The sequence below is a fragment of the Myodes glareolus genome, chromosome 21 (assembly GCF_982192425.1).
Source record: "Myodes glareolus chromosome 21, mMyoGla1.1, whole genome shotgun sequence".
Taxonomy (NCBI): domain Eukaryota; kingdom Metazoa; phylum Chordata; class Mammalia; order Rodentia; family Cricetidae; genus Myodes; species Myodes glareolus.
The window spans coordinates 21,388,178-21,405,709 of NC_142046.1; the positions used below are offsets into that span (position 1 = coordinate 21,388,178).

Sequence of the window (17,532 nt, forward strand, 5' to 3'; positions counted from 1 at the left end):
GGTTCAATTTCCAGCACCCATATGGCAGCTCACAACTGTCTAACTTCAAGATCTGACACCCTCTCGCAGATATACACGCAGGCAAAACATCAATGCACATAAAATAAAAATAAATTATTAAAAAAAAGAGTGTGACCTGTGTTGTGTCCCCTCTCCGAGAGTATATGTGGAGTGTGTCTGAGCTACACTGAGGTCACAGTGTCCACAGTGTGTAGTGTGGTCTGAACCATGTCCCTGTTCTCAGAAGTGTGTCCCTCCAGGGCTGGGGCCTGCCTCCGCCCCTCTCTTCCTTATGGACTGTACTCTAATGCCAGCTTATCCCCTTAAGATGATAGACTTGGGACTGCTGCTGCACCCTGGAGCCTACTTCCGGGACCTGTGGAATATTCTGGACTTCATTGTCGTCAGCGGAGCCCTAGTGGCATTTGCTTTCTCGTAAGTAAACCTTGCATCGCCTGTGGATCCTGTGGGTGTAGGCAGTGAGGTGTGAGGTGGGGTGAGGCTGCTCTGCAGCCGCTCGAGGAGGGCCGCCCTGCCTTCTCCCCAGAGACCTCTGGATTGGGGGCACCTGCCTTGCTCCTTTGGAGCCTGCTTACCCACCCAGAGGTGTGCCCGATTGAAGGTTGGTGTGTCTTTGCCCCAGCTGGCAGATATCTTTGTTTGTTGGGATAGGAGACTATTCTCTCTGGTTCCTGTGTTAGTCTCCCTTAGCTTGGTGATAGTTGGGACTAGGCCCTCCGCAGAGAACCTAGGTCAGGCCGGGTTTAAGGTGAAAGAGGGGAAATTGTGGAATGAAATTTAGAGGCAGGAATGACCCAAGGGGAGGGTCTGTGTTTCTCTGGCCTGGGGGCCCAGTGGAGGACTGTGCTCCACTCCACAACACTGACTCTGCTCTCTCTGTCTTCCTCTTGCTGGACTCTGGTAGGAGCTTCATGGGGTAATGCCTCCCCTCCCTCCATACTGCCTAACATCATGGCACGCCTCTGGCCCATCCATCATGGCCTCATTCCTGCTCATCCACCGTCACCCTGTTTAGGCTGCATGCTACCTACTAGAAGCCATCCCCAGGCCACCATTCCTACCATGCCTCTGGGGACCGGTTGGGGGCTGGGCTGGGCTAGGCATGGTCAGCCCTTGGTAGGGAGGGCCTCTGTGAGCAGGGTATCTGAGTGAGAATCTGAGAGCCTGTGGCACTGGCCTCGAGAACAGTGAGGGTTCTGGGTAGAAGCTGCCAGTAGTAACCACAGCCCATGGTGCTGGACATCCTGAAGTGCTTTCCCAAATGGCTACTCTCAGGAAATGCAGCTCTATTTTTCCTTCCCTCCTTCCCAGTACCTCCCAATATCTCCTCCGGGAGTCTTAATGGACTCTCTGTCTATGACAAAGGAAATGAACATTTTGCTGGAATATTAGCAAGGGCCCTGGGGAACTCCAGGCTGGGTGTCAGAGAGGCTTCAGGTGGTGGCAGGACAAGGATGGGACTCATCCCGTGATCTCTGAGCAAACAGAGGGGAAAACTTCAGTCCAGAGAGTGGCTCCAGTTGACAGTTCTTGAAAGTCCCCCTCTTCCTCTGCCACCCACCCTGGCTGGTCTAAGTCCTGGTACATACAGAGGGAGGTGGATTAGGGTGGGTGTTGGAAGTGTTGGGCGATAGAAGGGTGGGTTTTGTTGTTTTGTGTAACCAAGCCAGCCCAGGATAACCTCGCACTTACAAGCCTAATTTCTGAGATGTCCAGCTTCAAGGACAATTTGATCTGATTCCAAGATGTGGGGCTGAGGAAAGGGAAGTATGGGGACCATGTGTTTCCTTTCCTGTGAAGAGGGCCTGGGATATACAGCTGCCTTCTGTTTGTCCTAGAGTTTTGCTCGAGCCCAAGGAAAGCCATCTGGGGCAGTCCCAGCCACACTTGCAGACCAGGCTCAGGGATCTGGGTGGGAGTGATATCTGAGCTGGCTAGGATAGGGCTCCCTCCCTATAGGCAGGAAGTCTTCCCAACCTTGCAAATCTTGCAAGCCTGGCCCTTGACTGCTAATTCTTGCCATCCCCAACCTCTAACAGGATGGGACAGCATTTGTGTCTGTTCTGATTTCCAGGATGTTTTTTTTTTTCCTAAAGATTTACTTCATGTATGTGAGTGCATGTACGCCTTTATGCCAGAAAAAGGCATCAGACCCCATTACAGATGGTTGTGAGCCACCAGGTAGTTGCTGGGAATTGAACTCAGAACCTCTGGAAGGCAGTCAGTGCCCTCAACCACTGAGGCCCAAGGGTTCTCTTCTAATCCCAGATTTTCGAGCTTGTTGCTGGTACCTGGAGTTTTGCCTAACTTTCTGACTCTCCCACCCGAGCATTCCTATCTGCTATTTTCTTGGTCGTCCTGGTATCTGGCTTCCTCTCTGGGTCTGTCTTTCTCTTTTCTCCTCCCTACCTCTCCTTCTCCCCCTCAGTTGTCCCCTCTTCGCCTCCCTCCTCTCCCCTCCCCTATCTCTTTCCTTTCTCCTCCTTCTATCTCACCTCTCCAGTATCTGGCATTGCTTCCCCCCCCCACTTCCCTTTTGGTCACTTGATGGGTGTTCTGCAGCTGATGACAGTCAGGTGGCACCCCCAAGTTCTAGTGTAAGAGGTAGGCTCATAGACCTCCACTCCCTCCACTCCGCTGGTTTGGAGGTGTCTGTCAGGAACTCTGCGTAGGTGGAAGTAGCCATTGCAGACAAGAGCTTGGGCCCTTTCCTCTAGAGACGTCCGCTCTCCCCGTGCACTGGCTGTGCTGCTCTGGTTTGGTACTGGCCGTCGCCCACTCACTGTTCTCAGGCCGCTGTGGGAAGAGTTTCCCCGCTAAGTCCTCTGCCCGGAGCCTGAGACAGAATGCACAGGGCCCTATTAGACCGAGCAGACTGGGTAGGAGCTGGACTCAAGCCAGCGCTCTGCCTGTCAGCATCAGCAACTTCTCCCTTCTAGAGGATCCAAAGGGAAAGACATCAATACCATCAAGTCCCTGAGAGTCCTGCGTGTCCTGCGGCCCCTCAAGACCATCAAACGGCTGCCTAAGCTCAAGGTTGGCGTCTGGAGTTGGGGCTGAAGGAATGTGCTGTGCGTGTGGGTGGTCTGGTGTATGGGTGGGTGCACGTGTCTTCACAGACTACTCACCTGTGTGAGGGGACAGTCCTCACAGAGGACCCCCTTCCTTAGCCTCCAGTACCAGGTGGGACACTGCAGCAGGACAGAGAAGAACAGAGGACCAGGGGCATAGGGGCCAGGAGTCAGGGATCCCAGAAAGTAGCTGCTGGGCTCAGCCGCACAGGGCGGGTGGAGGAAGCGCGGTGTAAACGTTATCTAATAACTAGTGAACCTTAGTCCAGAACAAAATGCTCTCTGCGCTTTTGCTCCTCTAACGCTTCAAAGTGCAGGTCGTCGGTTTTCACTGCCGCAGCTCGGCCATGTGACCCTCAGAGACCCCGGTCAAAGTCTAAGTTTAAGGGAGGTGGTTTGGTTCTTGTGTACCAAGTGATCTGTGAGGAAGTGAACCAGAGAGGGTCTCAGGGAGTCCCTGGGCCAAAGCCGAACTTGTGCTTGAGGCAGCATGAGAAGAATGCTGCGCACAGGCCTGCAGCTTCCTTGGCCTAGGCAGCTGACAGCGTTTGGAGTATGCTAGCCTGTGTCTCCAAGGTAACCTGAGAGGAAGGTCAGCGCTGGGAGCAGGGTGAGGATCCTGAGTCACATCTAGATCCCGGACACATTCAAATCCTCTGCCGCATGGTCCTCAGGGACACAGTGCCTTGTCCGCAGCTTTAGTTGCCCCCCCCCCCGCCCCCCCCCCCATATCAGTGCTGTTGCTGAACAGGAGCAAAGCAGGGGCAGCGAACAGCTTAGTACATTTTCTCTGTACGGACCCGGTCCCTTCTGGCTCCTTCCTATGGTCTGGCTCCAGCCTATTGCAAGGCCATTTTCCCTGGAACCTCCAGCCCACTGGATAAAGCCAGGATGATGCTCCCTTTCTGAGAAAGCGAACTGTTAAGGCAGCTCGCAGTAGTGCCTTCTGTGGCCATGGGTTAGAGGGTCTTAGTGGTTCTTGAATACCTCCGGGAGTCTAGACCTCGGGAGTGCTGAGGTTCTGAGCCTGTAACTGTCCTGTTCCTTCTTTTGATCCCGTGCATACCCGCTCCTACCTGCCCCCCATCTCCTGCCCTCTCTCAGTGCCCTAGCCTCTCCCTGCGACCACTCAGCTCCACCTTGCTTTTCCCCTGCGGACTCACTCCTCTGCTGTGCCCTGTTCTCCTGCCGCAGGCTGTGTTTGACTGTGTGGTGAACTCCCTGAAGAACGTCCTGAACATCTTGATTGTCTACATGCTCTTCATGTTCATCTTTGCTGTCATCGCCGTGCAGCTCTTCAAGGGGAAGTTTTTCTACTGCACCGACGAATCCAAGGAACTGGAGAGGGACTGCAGGTAAACTGAGGCTTAACTGATGTGGAGGTTCGTTTGTCGTGCGAGCGCCTAGTTCCTTGTTAGGGCTTAACGTCAGTTCTGTGATGTGCCACGTTTTATCATTGAGTCACTTGTTGCCTGGTATCTGGGCTGTTTCTACAGCCTGGCTGTTGCAGGTAGTGCTGCCATCAACATTTTTGCACAAGGTTTTTTGTTTTTTGGTTTTTTTTTGGTAGAGGTTTGTTTTAATTTTTCTTGGATGTATAGCTAGAAGCATACACACTAGGTAATATGGTAACTGTTTTGCTGTTTGGAGGGATGCCAGATGGTATTCAAAGTGGCTGAGCCATTCTGCATTTCTACCAAGAGTTCTGATTTCCCTAGACCTTTACCAATACCTGTTCTTTACATTGCTTTTATTTATTTTAATGTTTTTGCCCTGTTTATTTGTGTGTGTGTGTGTGTGTGTAAGGTGGGGGCACTGCACATTTGGCACAGCATGTGCCATCAGAGACCACTTACTTCTTCTACCATGTAGGCCCCAGAGATTGAACTAAGGTGGGCAGGCTTTGCAGCAAGCACCTTTACCTGCTGAGCCATCTTGCCAGCCCTGTTTGTTTTTATGTGCTCACATTGATCCTAACAGGCGTGAAATGGATTCCTCAGTGTGGTTTTGATTTACTTTTTTCTGATAATTGGTGATATTGAGCATTTTTCATATAATAGTTGGGGTTTTTATGACTTCTTCAAGGAAAATGTCTGCTCAGATATTTGATCCATTTTAAAAATTAGGTTGTCTCTTAGCCAGGCAGTGGTGGTGCATGCCCTTAATTCCAGCACACTCAGGAGGCAGAAGCAGGAAGATCTCTGTGAGTTCAAGACCAGTCTGGTCTATAAGAGCTAGTTCCAGTACAGGCTTCAAAGCTACAGAGAAACCCTGTCTCAAAAAAAGAAAAAAAAAATGTCTCCTTGGTATGGATTTTACTTGTACTTTACATGTTCTATATACAAGTTTTCTGACTGATCAAATATTAACAATAGTTTCTTTGATTACTTGGATTATTTTTTTACTTTGTTTTTTTTTCTCTCTCAACCCACTTGAACTCATGACCCTCCTGCCTCAGCTTCCTGAATGCTGAAATCGAAGGCATGCGCCATTACACCAAGAGAACTCTTATTTTAAAAATGACCTATTGTGTTCATTTTGGGGTGGGGCACGGGCCATAGTATCCATGTGGATACTTGTGAAGTCAGTCTCCCACCACCCATGTCTTAGGGATTGAACTCAGGTTATTAGATCCCAACTCTGGGATGCTGACTCCTCAGGAGGGCCACCCTGTGGAACCACTCGCCAGTCCAGTTGATGCAAAAGCAAGAGGAAGTTTATTCTCCTTTGCACAAACGAGCTCCTCAGCCAGGCGAGGGAGAGAAGCCCCACTAGCTATTACAAGCTACTTTCAAAGGCAAAAAAAACCCCACCACATTCAGGGAGTGGGGTACAGTGGGTTGTTTGTCAGACGCAGGGATTGGCTCATTTTAAGGGCACTTACTATGATTGGTTATGCTAAAGGTGGGATGGGCGGTTGCTGGGTCAGGAGAAGGACAGGGAAGCACCTGTAGGCTGTTGGAAAACACATAACATTCTAGTCAACAGGCTGGGTGGGGTCACGACTAGTTCACAAAATGTTTTCTCTAGTTCTCAAAAACATGTTTTCTTCAAGGTCATTACTTTGGGCAGCATGTACTTTACCCCCTAACCCAGCTCACCAATCCTCGCCTACTTTCTTATGGGTGTTTTTTGAAACAAAAGTTTTTAATTTTTTTTGTGACCCAATTTACCTTTCCCTCTGCTTTCCTTGTTCACAAGTTTGGTAATCTCGCGAAGAATCCATCCCCAAATACAAGGTCATGAATATTTATTATGTGTTTTCTTCAAAGAATTTTATAGATTTGATACCTACATTTCCATTTTTGATCCAGTTTTTTTCACTCTTAATAAAAGTTTATTTTAAAAATCATCAAACAGTGAACTCAACCTGTTCCAAAGTCAGTGCATCTCAGTGATCAATATTTAGTAATGAGGGTGAATGTGCAGTGGGGTACAGGAAGTGGGGCCGCATGTAGGATGACTGGAAATGTGTTTGTCTCACGTTATCATTGAGGAGACCGCTCTTTCCACACAGAATGGTCTGTAGTTTTCAGAACCTCCTGACTGTAGGTCCATGGGTGCAACTACAGTGAGCAGTTCTAATTTCCTTCGTCTACTGTGTTCCTGTCTCCAGGGGTCAGTATTTGGATTACGAGAAGGAAGAAGTAGAAGCTCAGCCGAGGCAGTGGAAGAAATACGACTTCCATTATGACAATGTGCTCTGGGCCCTGTTGACGCTGTTCACGGTGTCCACAGGAGAGGGCTGGCCCATGTGAGTGCTAGTTGGCAAAAACGGGTAGGCTGAGGCGGAGTCTGCTTGGTTCACCTGCTTCCGACCCGTAATGAGGTCAGGCGTGGTATAGATAAGAGCCCTGTCCTCTAGAGCAGAACTGAGTTTCATCCCTAAGGTGTAAATATGCACTGTTCCTGGGTTTCTGTGAAGTACAGACTTGTGCCCTGTCCTTGACGTACTAACAGCCTCGTCCCCGGGGTACACATGTGAGCCCTATCCATGAGGTGTGGTCCTAAGTCCTGTCCTGAGATGCAGACCTGCTTCTTGTCCCTGAAGTGCACATCTGGATCCCCATCCCTGAGGTCCAGAGATGAATTCTGCTCTTGAAGTGCAGACCTGAGCCCCAAGCCAGATGTGCAGATCCAGGCACCCTGGAAGCTCTCCTGAAGTCTGCTCTCCCCTTACCTAGGGTGCTGAAACACTCTGTGGACGCCACCTATGAGGAGCAGGGGCCAAGCCCCGGGTTCCGGATGGAGCTTTCCATCTTCTATGTGGTCTACTTTGTGGTCTTCCCTTTTTTCTTTGTCAACATCTTTGTGGCCTTGATCATTATCACCTTCCAGGAACAAGGGGACAAGGTGATGTCTGAATGCAGCCTGGAGAAGAATGAGGTAGGTAGAAGTCGTGGGATCCCGGGACGGGGGCATATAGGCAAGATCACCAGGCTTCCTTCTCTGTGTGTCTGCCTGTGGCTGGCATAGGCAGGACCTCTTTCTTCTGTGAATAGAGGCTATGCTGGTCAGCTGGGCCTACTTGGAGGAAGCCTAGCTGCCTATACTGCCTTCTCCTATCTGGGCTCCCTGAAAGGGCGTGGTGAGAAAGTTCCAATTGTACTGGGCGATGCTTTGAGTTCACGGTATTCCCTTCTCTGCTTGCAGAGGGCTTGCATTGACTTTGCCATCAGCGCCAAACCCCTGACACGATACATGCCCCAAAACAAGCAGTCATTCCAGTATAAGACGTGGACGTTCGTGGTCTCTCCACCCTTTGAGTACTTCATTATGGCCATGATCGCCCTCAACACAGTGGTGCTGATGATGAAGGTATGTAAGGCCCACCATACTTGCCAGGGGCCCTTGTGTGTTAGATTCCTTTTTATAGGGAGACATCATATATACGTACACACAGATACCCACACAGACCCTTGCAGATACGAATAGACAGACCCTACTGCTCACCCCAGATAGGGAACGTATAACAGATCAAGAAACAATTCTACCAAAGTTCAACTAGGTAAACCAAAGAATTTTTATTGGGGTTACTTACAGAAGAAGGGACGGGGCAAATGTGGCTGTATTACCAAAATAAAAAACTAAAAAACAAACAAACAAAAAACCCAAAAAACAAACCAAAACCCTCAGCATAGATGACGACTCACAGACACTGTAACGAAAGAGCTCTCTGCGCAACTCGCAGGCTGCTCAACATGTCTGAGAATCTCCTCTCTGCAGCGAGACTGCTCAGAGTCCCTGTTTCCCCAGCAGCTTTCTGTCTTAAAATCCTGGGGAAGGACCCTCATGGCTCTTGCAAATTTCAGCTTTCCCAGACCGAGGAAGTCTGTCTACAGGAGATGTTTGAATTAAGAGGAAACAGCTTGGGTATGTGTCTAATTTTGAGGCCCAGTGGAGTGCCTTCTTGCCGGCATGTGTTGGAACTGAGTGACCTTATGTCCTGGCCATCACATGGTGCCCTGGGATCCTATTCTCTCTTATTTGCAGCTGAGGCAGTGAGAAGGTTCTAGAAGGACTGGAAAGAGCAAGGAGGGGTGACCCAGGTATGGGCAGACGTAGATATTTTTCTGCCCACTGTGTAGACAGGAAGTTATATTGGCTTTATTTGGTGTATTGGGGTTAGTGCATCTTGGCCATCAGCCCTTATTTCTCTGGGCAGTTCTATGACGCACCTTACGAGTATGAACTGATGCTGAAATGCCTGAACATTGTCTTCACATCCATGTTCTCCATGGAGTGCATATTGAAGATCATCGCCTTTGGGGTTCTGGTATGTGCCTCTAGGATTCTTTCCCTTTTTTTGCGTGGCCTTTGAAACACATGTGATACTGTGGGGGTCCCAAGGAAGTGTTGCTTTGCTCCCAATTGCTTGAGTCTTGTTCTGCCTTGGGCTAGGAGGCCTGCAAGTCTGAGATCCTTCTTTCTGGACGTCTAGCTCTCGGTCATGCATTACGCAGCGGGGAGTATTTGCTTACTGTGACATCTGCTGGTTGTTGGCCTTAGGTTAAGCCTACCCCTCCTTCTGCCCCAGCCCTTTCTTCATCAGGGGCCACAGCCTGCAGGCCCTTGCCCGGATAAGCCCTTACCCACTAGCACTTGCTGTCTTCTCTTTCTCTAGAACTACTTCAGAGATGCCTGGAACGTCTTTGACTTTGTCACTGTGTTGGGAAGTATTACTGATATTTTAGTAACAGAGATTGTGGTAAGTAGCATTTCCTGTCCCCCATTCAGGGTCCAAAGTGGCTTTCTTCTGGAGGGTTGTCCCTGAGGTGTGTCCCCAGGTCCCACTGTAACTGCCTGCTCATGAGTCTCAGGAGTTTTGGGACAGGTCGCTGCTTCTGCTGTTCTCCAGAGAAGGAGCTGGATGGTTGGGTATTGAGGCAACAGGTGCTCTTCTTGGATAAGAACATAGTTCGGGGTTTAGAGAGTTAACTCAGCAGTTAAGAGTACTGTCTGCTCTCAGGAAGGACCTGAGTTCAATTCCCAGCACCCACATGGAGGTTCACAACCATCCGTAACGTCAATCCCAGGAGATCTGAAATCGTCTTCTGACTCCCTTGGATCAGACATGCATATGATACCCAGTCATTATGCAGACAAAATGTACATACACACAAAACAAATGAATCTTGGTTTTTTTTTTTTTAAAAGTGGTTCTTAGAGGTCTTTCAGGTTGGTAGCCTAAGAATTTCCTGGAGCTCAGTGGTAACCGAGAAGACAGGAATCTTAAGATGTATGGGATTGTGTATATGTCTTTGTGTATGTGTTTGAATGTGTGTGAGTGTGTGTTGGATGTAATTAACAACCTGGTATCAAGAGTATATAAGCCAAACCCAGTAAGAATTTGTAACCCAACAAGAATTTATATTTTTAAGTCCCTCCTCTATTGAGAGATACTCTTATTAAACATATATGGATAATCTCCAAAAATTGTCCAATATCAGGGCATAGACAGATTTCAAAGAATTGGAATCATAAAGCAATATTTTTTAGTGTGACACATTAAATTGGAACCAGAAAATCTCATCTATAGGAGCAGCTGCTGAAATGGATATCTACGCAAAAGTTACTTCTTAGAAAGAAAAAGTCAGTAGGAACCAGGAAATAGCTATGGTAGGAGAAGGTAAGAAATCTGTATCCTGAGCTGAGTATGAAGGGAGGATCTGAATCACTCCCAGGGACCTTTGATGTGGCAAGCCCCCCATGAGAGATGTCTCTGCAGTGGAGGGAAACTGCAGGATCTTACGTCTGAACCGCACAGACAGAGGGCAGTACCGGGGTCGGCCTGCAGCCCCTAACAGCTCCCTAAGTGCACGTGTGGCAGTGAAGTGGGCTCTGGCTACAGCTGTTGTTGAGCTAAGGGACACGCTGGTGCCATTGTCACAAGGACATGAGGCATATTTTCAGGCAGTACTTCCTGCTTCCCAGGGAGACAGACCGGAGCTCCCTGGTGTGTCAGTTCAAATGACCTGGTGTCTTCTTTGTGTCTCTCTACTCACTTCTAGAGTCCTAGACAAATGGCCAAGCCTCTGCTGCTCTGGTTTCTGGCCTGATGGGGCAATCCATATCCTTACCTGTTGTTTGCCATCCACTCATCTGTCTCTGGTCAGTCTAACAGTCCAGTCACAGTTAGGGCCGGCCACGGCATCTGGAAAGGCCTTGGGAGCTGAAGTTCCAGGGGCCTTCTCTCTTGTCCACCGTGTAGCAGCAGCTCTGCCCTTTGCAATAGTTAGGGTCAGGTACACTGGCCGACGTGGAAACTCCTTGCACAGCAATGCTGGCCTTCTGAGGAAGTCCCCTTTTAATCATGTGACTGCCATAGCTTTGTGTAATTTACCCAGCTTTCGGAACGGGACCCAAAGATTCACTGATCCCAGAGTCGGGAAGATGAGCACACAGTCCACGCTGGGTCCCTGGAGGGCTGGTGAGAGCTCCAGTACCCTACAGGAACTGGCTCACCTTGATGTTAGCATTCCATCTTCATAAAGCACATGTCCAGCACTTTGGCTACTGTTTCACTGTTTTGTTTTGTTTCTTTCTCCTGGGTGTTGTGTTTGTGCCCCAGTAGATCGTCCTGTGACCACTGTCTTCTATGTACCTCCTTTGCTTGCCCTGAGTTGGTGTTCTATGGACTCTGTGCTGGTCAGTCTGATGCTGACCCTGTCTGAAACAAACAAACAACAGCAACAACAAAACAAAGTAAGGAGGGTGAAACCTAAAGGTTGACCTTTGACCTCCACGTGCATATACATTTATGCGCTTACAAGCCCATACACACGTGAACACTTACACATATGAAACCCCATGCAATGTGGTTAGCCGTATGTACAAGATTGAGCCATGAAACATTTCGTCAGGGACCCTGAGGGACTATTGGCAGGTAACTCTTGCTGGGAAAGGGGTGCCGTTTTCTTTAGTGGTGTAGCCACTGCAAGTATCCCATGCTCTAGTAAATAACCCTTTATCTATGGTCATGCAATCATGATATTTTCTTTCACAGAAGCTCAATGTTGAGAATGCATTTGAACACATCCAAAGAGCCAAGGGTACTCTCGGATACTCTCAGAGTTTGTTGTCCAGCTGCATGGAGTCATAGGTCATTTGATGGCCTCTTACATGCAAAACTAACCAAAAAAAAAAAAAGAAAAAAGAAAAACCTTGATATAGGAATAATTTGTTTTTAAAATGCAGAAAAACGAGCTATATCTGGCAGAAGGTCCTTCAGGCTTAACTTCCGCCCATTATGCTGTATAGGGGATAGGAGGAGCTGGTGCTAAGCATCCTGGGCAGGGAGTACGAAGCTTTCTATCAAAATGTGAATTGGGCTTCTATTTTGAGTAAGCAGTCTTATGGAGAGGGATTGTATAAGGCCTGCCTCTGGCTCTTTGTTGGGAGTGAGGTACAGAACAACCCAGAAGCAAGTAGCCGTCTCTGTTGGGATCTCCCAGGAACAGAGCCTATGGCCAGAGTTTGGTGCTAGGTTTTCATTTGGTGCTAGGTTTTTATTTGGAAGTTGATCTTGGGAATACTGGGAAGCAGTGAAGTGGGAGGCAGAGTGGCCGCCCCCAAAGGTATCTACTGCTAGAAGTTCCCCTCTAGGGAGTTCAGGGTGAGTGTGAGGCATACCTGCCATTCTGTTAAGTGACAAGGAGGGCGTCTTTATCAACTGCTGTTAGTTATTAGCCCAAGGCTTCTAGGAGAGAGGCCAGGGAACCCCCACCTTCTGGGAAGGGGCTAGGACAGCCCCCAGGAAAGAAGTGAATACAGTATTGGGTTCTGGCCCTGAGAGGTCTGTGGAACATGTTTACCGTAGAACCTTTCTGCTAAGAGTTGGGCTGTGGGCTTGTGAGATGGCCTGTGGGTGACAGACTACTGAATTCCAATGGATGAGCCAGATATGGCCGTGGAAGATGAGGCAAACATGACATGGAATCTGTGGTGTAAGCTCTTAGAAGAACGGGTTGCAGTGAATAGAACTGGGAAAGATGCGTGGTTGGTGTGGCTGTGGATGTGAATATTCTAGGAGCAGGTTTGTTGTGGAAGTCTGGACATGTGGATGGAGCTGGTAAACTTAGGTTTGCGTCTCCTGGTAGACTTCCTCGAAGAGGCGTCCAGTCAGCTGTTGGACAACATTCCTGTAGCTCAGTGAAGAAAACCAGGCCAGCTACATGAAATTTGTGGTAGTGAGTGTATAAAATGTGTTATATATCAAAGAGGGCTGAGTGATGGGGTCCTGGGACGTTCCAGCCTGTAGTGACCTAGGAGGTGAGCAGGAGCCCTTGCTGCAGAAGTGGGTTCCAAGCAGCAAGGACCTTCTATGAATGAGAAAACACGACAAGATGGGGAAGTGAGCAGAAGGCGTTACTGGGCAGCTTACAAATTAGAAAACATAAATGGGCAGTTAGCACAGGAGAAGGCAGTCAGCCTTACCTGTAGTCAGAGAAGCACGAACCGAAATGACATTGAGTTGCCATTTTATACCGCCCGGTCTGTCTGATGCTTAGAACTGACGGGCTGTAGGTCACCCAGAACTCACACCACTGTCAGCTGGTCTATCCTACATGGAAATGTTCTTACAGAAGCTAAAACGCTGGTAGCCTGCACATCTTCAGCTTAGCTCTTCACCTGGGTGCCCTAGCGGTATAGAGATGTCTAGGCACACATCAGCAGGGGAATGGGTCAACTTCTGGGGAGTATCAACACTGAGAAGACAGCAATGCCCGTGCTTAGTGACATCCACATTGGTGTGGGTGCTTCTCGGGTGTCTACTTCTTGTCTGAGCCATGTTTGAACAAGTCAGAGAAAGTTTGCACAAGGCAGAATAGGCAAGGGCATAATGCATTGGTAAAGTCTGTAGTAAAACTGTAAGAACAAGCAGTTACTGGTAAGTATTAAAGATTGCCACCCCCTCTGTATATCAGCAAGAGAAACGGAGAATTCTAAGTGATGGTGATGCTCATGCTTTTTGAACTGAATGGTGACTATATGGGATTTGTTTTTCTTCTAATTAATCTATGCAGACTTATTTGTGTATATGATATGTTTCATGGTTTTACAAGGCCAATGATGCGATTATTCCATGAAGAAAAACTGGAGTCTACCATTTAAATAGAGAAGCCAAGGCGTTTTTGTCTTTCCAGTTCCTGGTTTTATAGACTCTCACTACAGTGTAGCTCACTGGGACTGTTAGTCCCAGTGTGGTTTCTGAGAAGGAAGTTTACTGCTTTTCTGATATTGGTGTACTGCCTCCCTTGGAAACAGGATTCTTTATCTACCAGATAAAGTGATCCAAATATCAGGCTCCTTATTGTAATGATAGTGCTGGGGACTGGGGGTTTACATGGGTGGATCCCTGTTTCTGAGAGACCTGGACTGCTGATTGCTGAAAATAGCTAAGAAGTACAGGCAAGGGCCAGGAACTGGTTGACATCACTGATGTGTAGAGCTTTGTTCCAGGCAGAGGGATATGGTGCAGGAGCAAACATTAACCAGTCGTTCAATGCCTGCACTGCTGGATGGTCACCTATGGCAGCCCGTGATTGTGTACAGTCTGGTCCAGAGCATCGGGAGCCTTAGTGCCCATCAGGGAGGCTGGGAGCCTGGGAGCCTAGGAACCTGGGAGGCTGGAAGGCTGGAAGGCTGGAAGGCTGGAAGGCTGGAAGGCTGGGAGCCTAAGAACCTGGGAGGCTTGGAGCCTAGGAACCTGGGAGGCTGGGAGCCTAGGAACCTGGGAGGCTGGGAGCCTAAAAACCTGGGAGCCTGGGAGCCTAGGAACCTGGGAGCTGGGGAGACCAGGGATTGTGAAAATTCAGCTACGGTTTGGCCACTTGCTCTTGGAGCTCAGGCCCCAACTCTGTCTGCCTGGAGGAGGGGAGATGAAAGGAAAGTCATCACGTCAGCTGACCAGTATTCTGTTTGTGTGTTTTTCATTTGGAGCCATCTTATACATTTGCTTTGCAAATGCCGTTTTTTTCCTTAGGCAAAAATTTGAGTGTCAGTTTCAATCCCCAACTTAAAAACCAGTAGACGTCGCAATGGCACCCAGAAGAGGGCTCTAAGCCTTCATAAAACTGATGCTGATTTCTTTGCCTGGAAATAAAAATAATAATAGTAAGTGTGTGTGATTCATCTTTGGATTTGCATTACAAACAAAAATGCAAATGGATCTCATTGTCTGCATAACCTATAGATTTCAGAAACTTGCTTTGAATGACACACTTTCAGAAAATTATGTGGTTTAACAAAATCCTACATTTTCTAGTTAAGTATTCAGAGTTTGAGTTCTTGCTTGTGTTGATGACTCATTTTCTCTTTTGTTTCCTGTTTTTGTTCTTGATTTACCTTAACCAACCTGCTGACTCACGCCATCCAACCAACATACAATGCGAAAACCCATGTCTCCGTCTGTATGTTGTGCACCTGCTGCTCAAACCACCCCAATTTGTAAATAATATGCACAAACCCATCCATGAAAACATCACACATAGGAAACGGTTGGTTTCACGACTTTAAACAGTTCTTACGCCTCTCGTCTCTGCTTACTCCGCTCCTCTGCTCTGTCTTGGGGCTTCTGCCCACGGCCTTCTGAGGCATGAGCTCTTTTTGCTGCACTGACTCACCTCTGGCCTCTTCTAGTGTTTTCTGAGGCAGCACGGGTTTCTGAGCCCTCTAAGGAGCTGTTTGAACCTGGGAGGAGAGGAAGTGGGGCTTCTGGGGTGCGTGGTGGGCAGACCTAGGGCAGATCTTTTTGCTGAAACTCAATCAAATTTGCAAGGTCCTGTAGGGCATATTTGGCCCTCATCCCTGTGAATCCATGGTTTCTGCTGCACTTACCTCTTGTCTGCTATGCCCCCGGCTTGCCGACACAGAGAATACTTATCCTTGCCAACATGGCGTCTGCTGAGGACCCCACGTATTAGTTTTGGTTTCTTTGGCTGTGATCAGGCAGCATGATGAGGGCAGCTGACAGAGGGGAAAGGATTTGGGGCTTACCACTGCAGAGGGATCAGAGCCGTCCCCACCACAGTGGGAGTATGGCAGGCAGTCAGGCCTGGGACTGGAACCGCAGCCCAGAACTCACATTTCAAACTAGAAGCAGGAGGCAGGGGGCAATCCCTTTGAAACCTCAAAGCTTACCCCTAGTGACATATCTCTTCTAGCAAGGAAGGCCACACCTAATCCTCCCCAACTGGTGGCTGTTCAGGTATTCTGTGTGTTCAAGTATTCAAATGTCCAAGAGATCTTCAAACTACCACACCCCAGTAGCATCCAGTAGACAAGCTCTTCCTTAGAGTGTTGGAGCTGAGGTATAAGGTTTAGGGGAGGGTTTGTGTAGGGCCTGAATTGGAGGAGACTCTGCCCCAGTGTATTAGAACTCACGGATCCTCATCCACGCCCCTTCGCATATCACAGATCTGTGAGCATGTCTTATTCAGGTTTCTGTGGACTTCACAGGCCACTAGGTCTCTTCCAGGTCCTTGAGAGTTTGAAGAAGAGAGTAAGGACATTTGGTCGCAGCTCATCTTGTACTGTGGCCATGGAAGTTCATCCACACAGGCAGATATTTGATATCCCTGTTATGGAAGCTGAATACTTCATGTAAGGTTTTATAGCTGGAGTTAGCTTTGAGGAGATACCGTGATACTGCAGAAATGCTTGTGGCATGTTTTCTGTACAGCCTCCGGCCAGGCCAGGCAGTTTCAGCTCCTTGTCTCTCTCATATGTGTATAGAGCTCTGCATTTTTCTCTGTTCCCCTCCCTGTCTCTCCCCTCCCCTTCAACCCTCTCCCAAGGTCCCCATGCTCCCAATTTACTCAGGAGATCTTGTCTTTTTCTACTTCCCATATATATATATATATATATATATATATATATATATATATATATATATTTATATATGTCTCTCTTAGGGTCCTCATTGTTGTCTAGGTTCTCTGGGTTTGTGATTTGTAGGCTGATTCTCTTTGCTTTATGTTTAAAAATCACTTATGAGTGAGTACATATGATAATTGTCTTTCTCACTCAAAATGATGTTTTCTAGCTCCATCCATTTGCCTGCAAATTTCAAGACATTGTTATTTTTTTCTACTGTGTAGTACTCAATTGTATAAATGTACCACATTTTCCTTATCCATTCTTCAGTTGAGGGATGTTTAGGTTGTTTCCATGTTCTGGCTATGACTAACAATGCTGCTATGAACATAGTTGAGCACATATCCTTGTGGCATGACTGAGCATCCTTTGGATATATACTCAAAAGTGGTATTACTGGGTCTTGAGGAAGGTTGTTTCCTATTCTGAGAAATCGCCACACTTGTATCCAAAGAGGTTGTACCAGCTTGCACTCCCACCAGCAATGCAGAAGTGTTACCTTTTCCCCTCAACCTCTGCAGCATAAGTTGTCATCAGTGTTTTTGATGTTGGCCATTCTTAGAGGAGTAAGATGAAATCTCAGAGTTGTTTTAATTTGCATTTCTCCGATGACTAAGGATGTTGAGCATTTCCTTAAGTGTCTTTCAGCCATTTTAGATTCCTCTGTTGAGAGTTCTCTGTTTAGGTCTGTACTCCATTTTTTTTTCATTGAATTATTTGTTCTTTTGATGACCAACTTCTTGAGTTCTTTGTATATTTTGGAGATCAACCCTCTGTCTGATGTGGGGTTGGTAAAGATTTTTTTTCCCATTCTGTAGGCTGTCATTCTGTCTTGTTGACCGTATACCTCCTTGTCTCCTCTACATAGCCCATACGACCACCCAGTGTCTGTCTGTGTCTTTCCATCTCTACCCTTTTCAAATGAACGAATGAGAGTAGCTGGTTTAGAACTGCAGAATTTTGTTCCTTGGTGCTTGACCAGCCTGTGTCCATAGATCTGGGCATCATGCTCAGGTGATATTCAGGAACAAGGTCTTGTGACTAATTAGAGGCCATGGTGGGG

At 48.0% G+C, this 17,532-nt stretch overlaps 1 protein-coding gene across 4 annotated transcripts in view; it reads left to right on the forward strand.

The window, feature by feature from the left end:
- Cacna1b (calcium voltage-gated channel subunit alpha1 B) overlaps positions 1–17,532 on the forward strand; it is a 162,143-nt gene that overhangs the window by 112,406 nt on the left and 32,205 nt on the right. For all 4 annotated transcript variants that reach the window (XM_087899911.1, XM_087899910.1, XM_087899909.1 and 1 more), the window contains 8 exons: positions 329–435; positions 2,961–3,057; positions 4,287–4,447; positions 6,709–6,846; positions 7,277–7,478; positions 7,746–7,910; positions 8,758–8,868; positions 9,217–9,300. In XM_087899911.1, the coding sequence (XP_087756037.1) occupies positions 329–435; positions 2,961–3,057; positions 4,287–4,447; positions 6,709–6,846; positions 7,277–7,478; positions 7,746–7,910; positions 8,758–8,868; positions 9,217–9,300 (1,065 nt within the window). The remainder of the gene's footprint in view (positions 1–328; positions 436–2,960; positions 3,058–4,286; positions 4,448–6,708; positions 6,847–7,276; positions 7,479–7,745; positions 7,911–8,757; positions 8,869–9,216; positions 9,301–17,532) is intronic.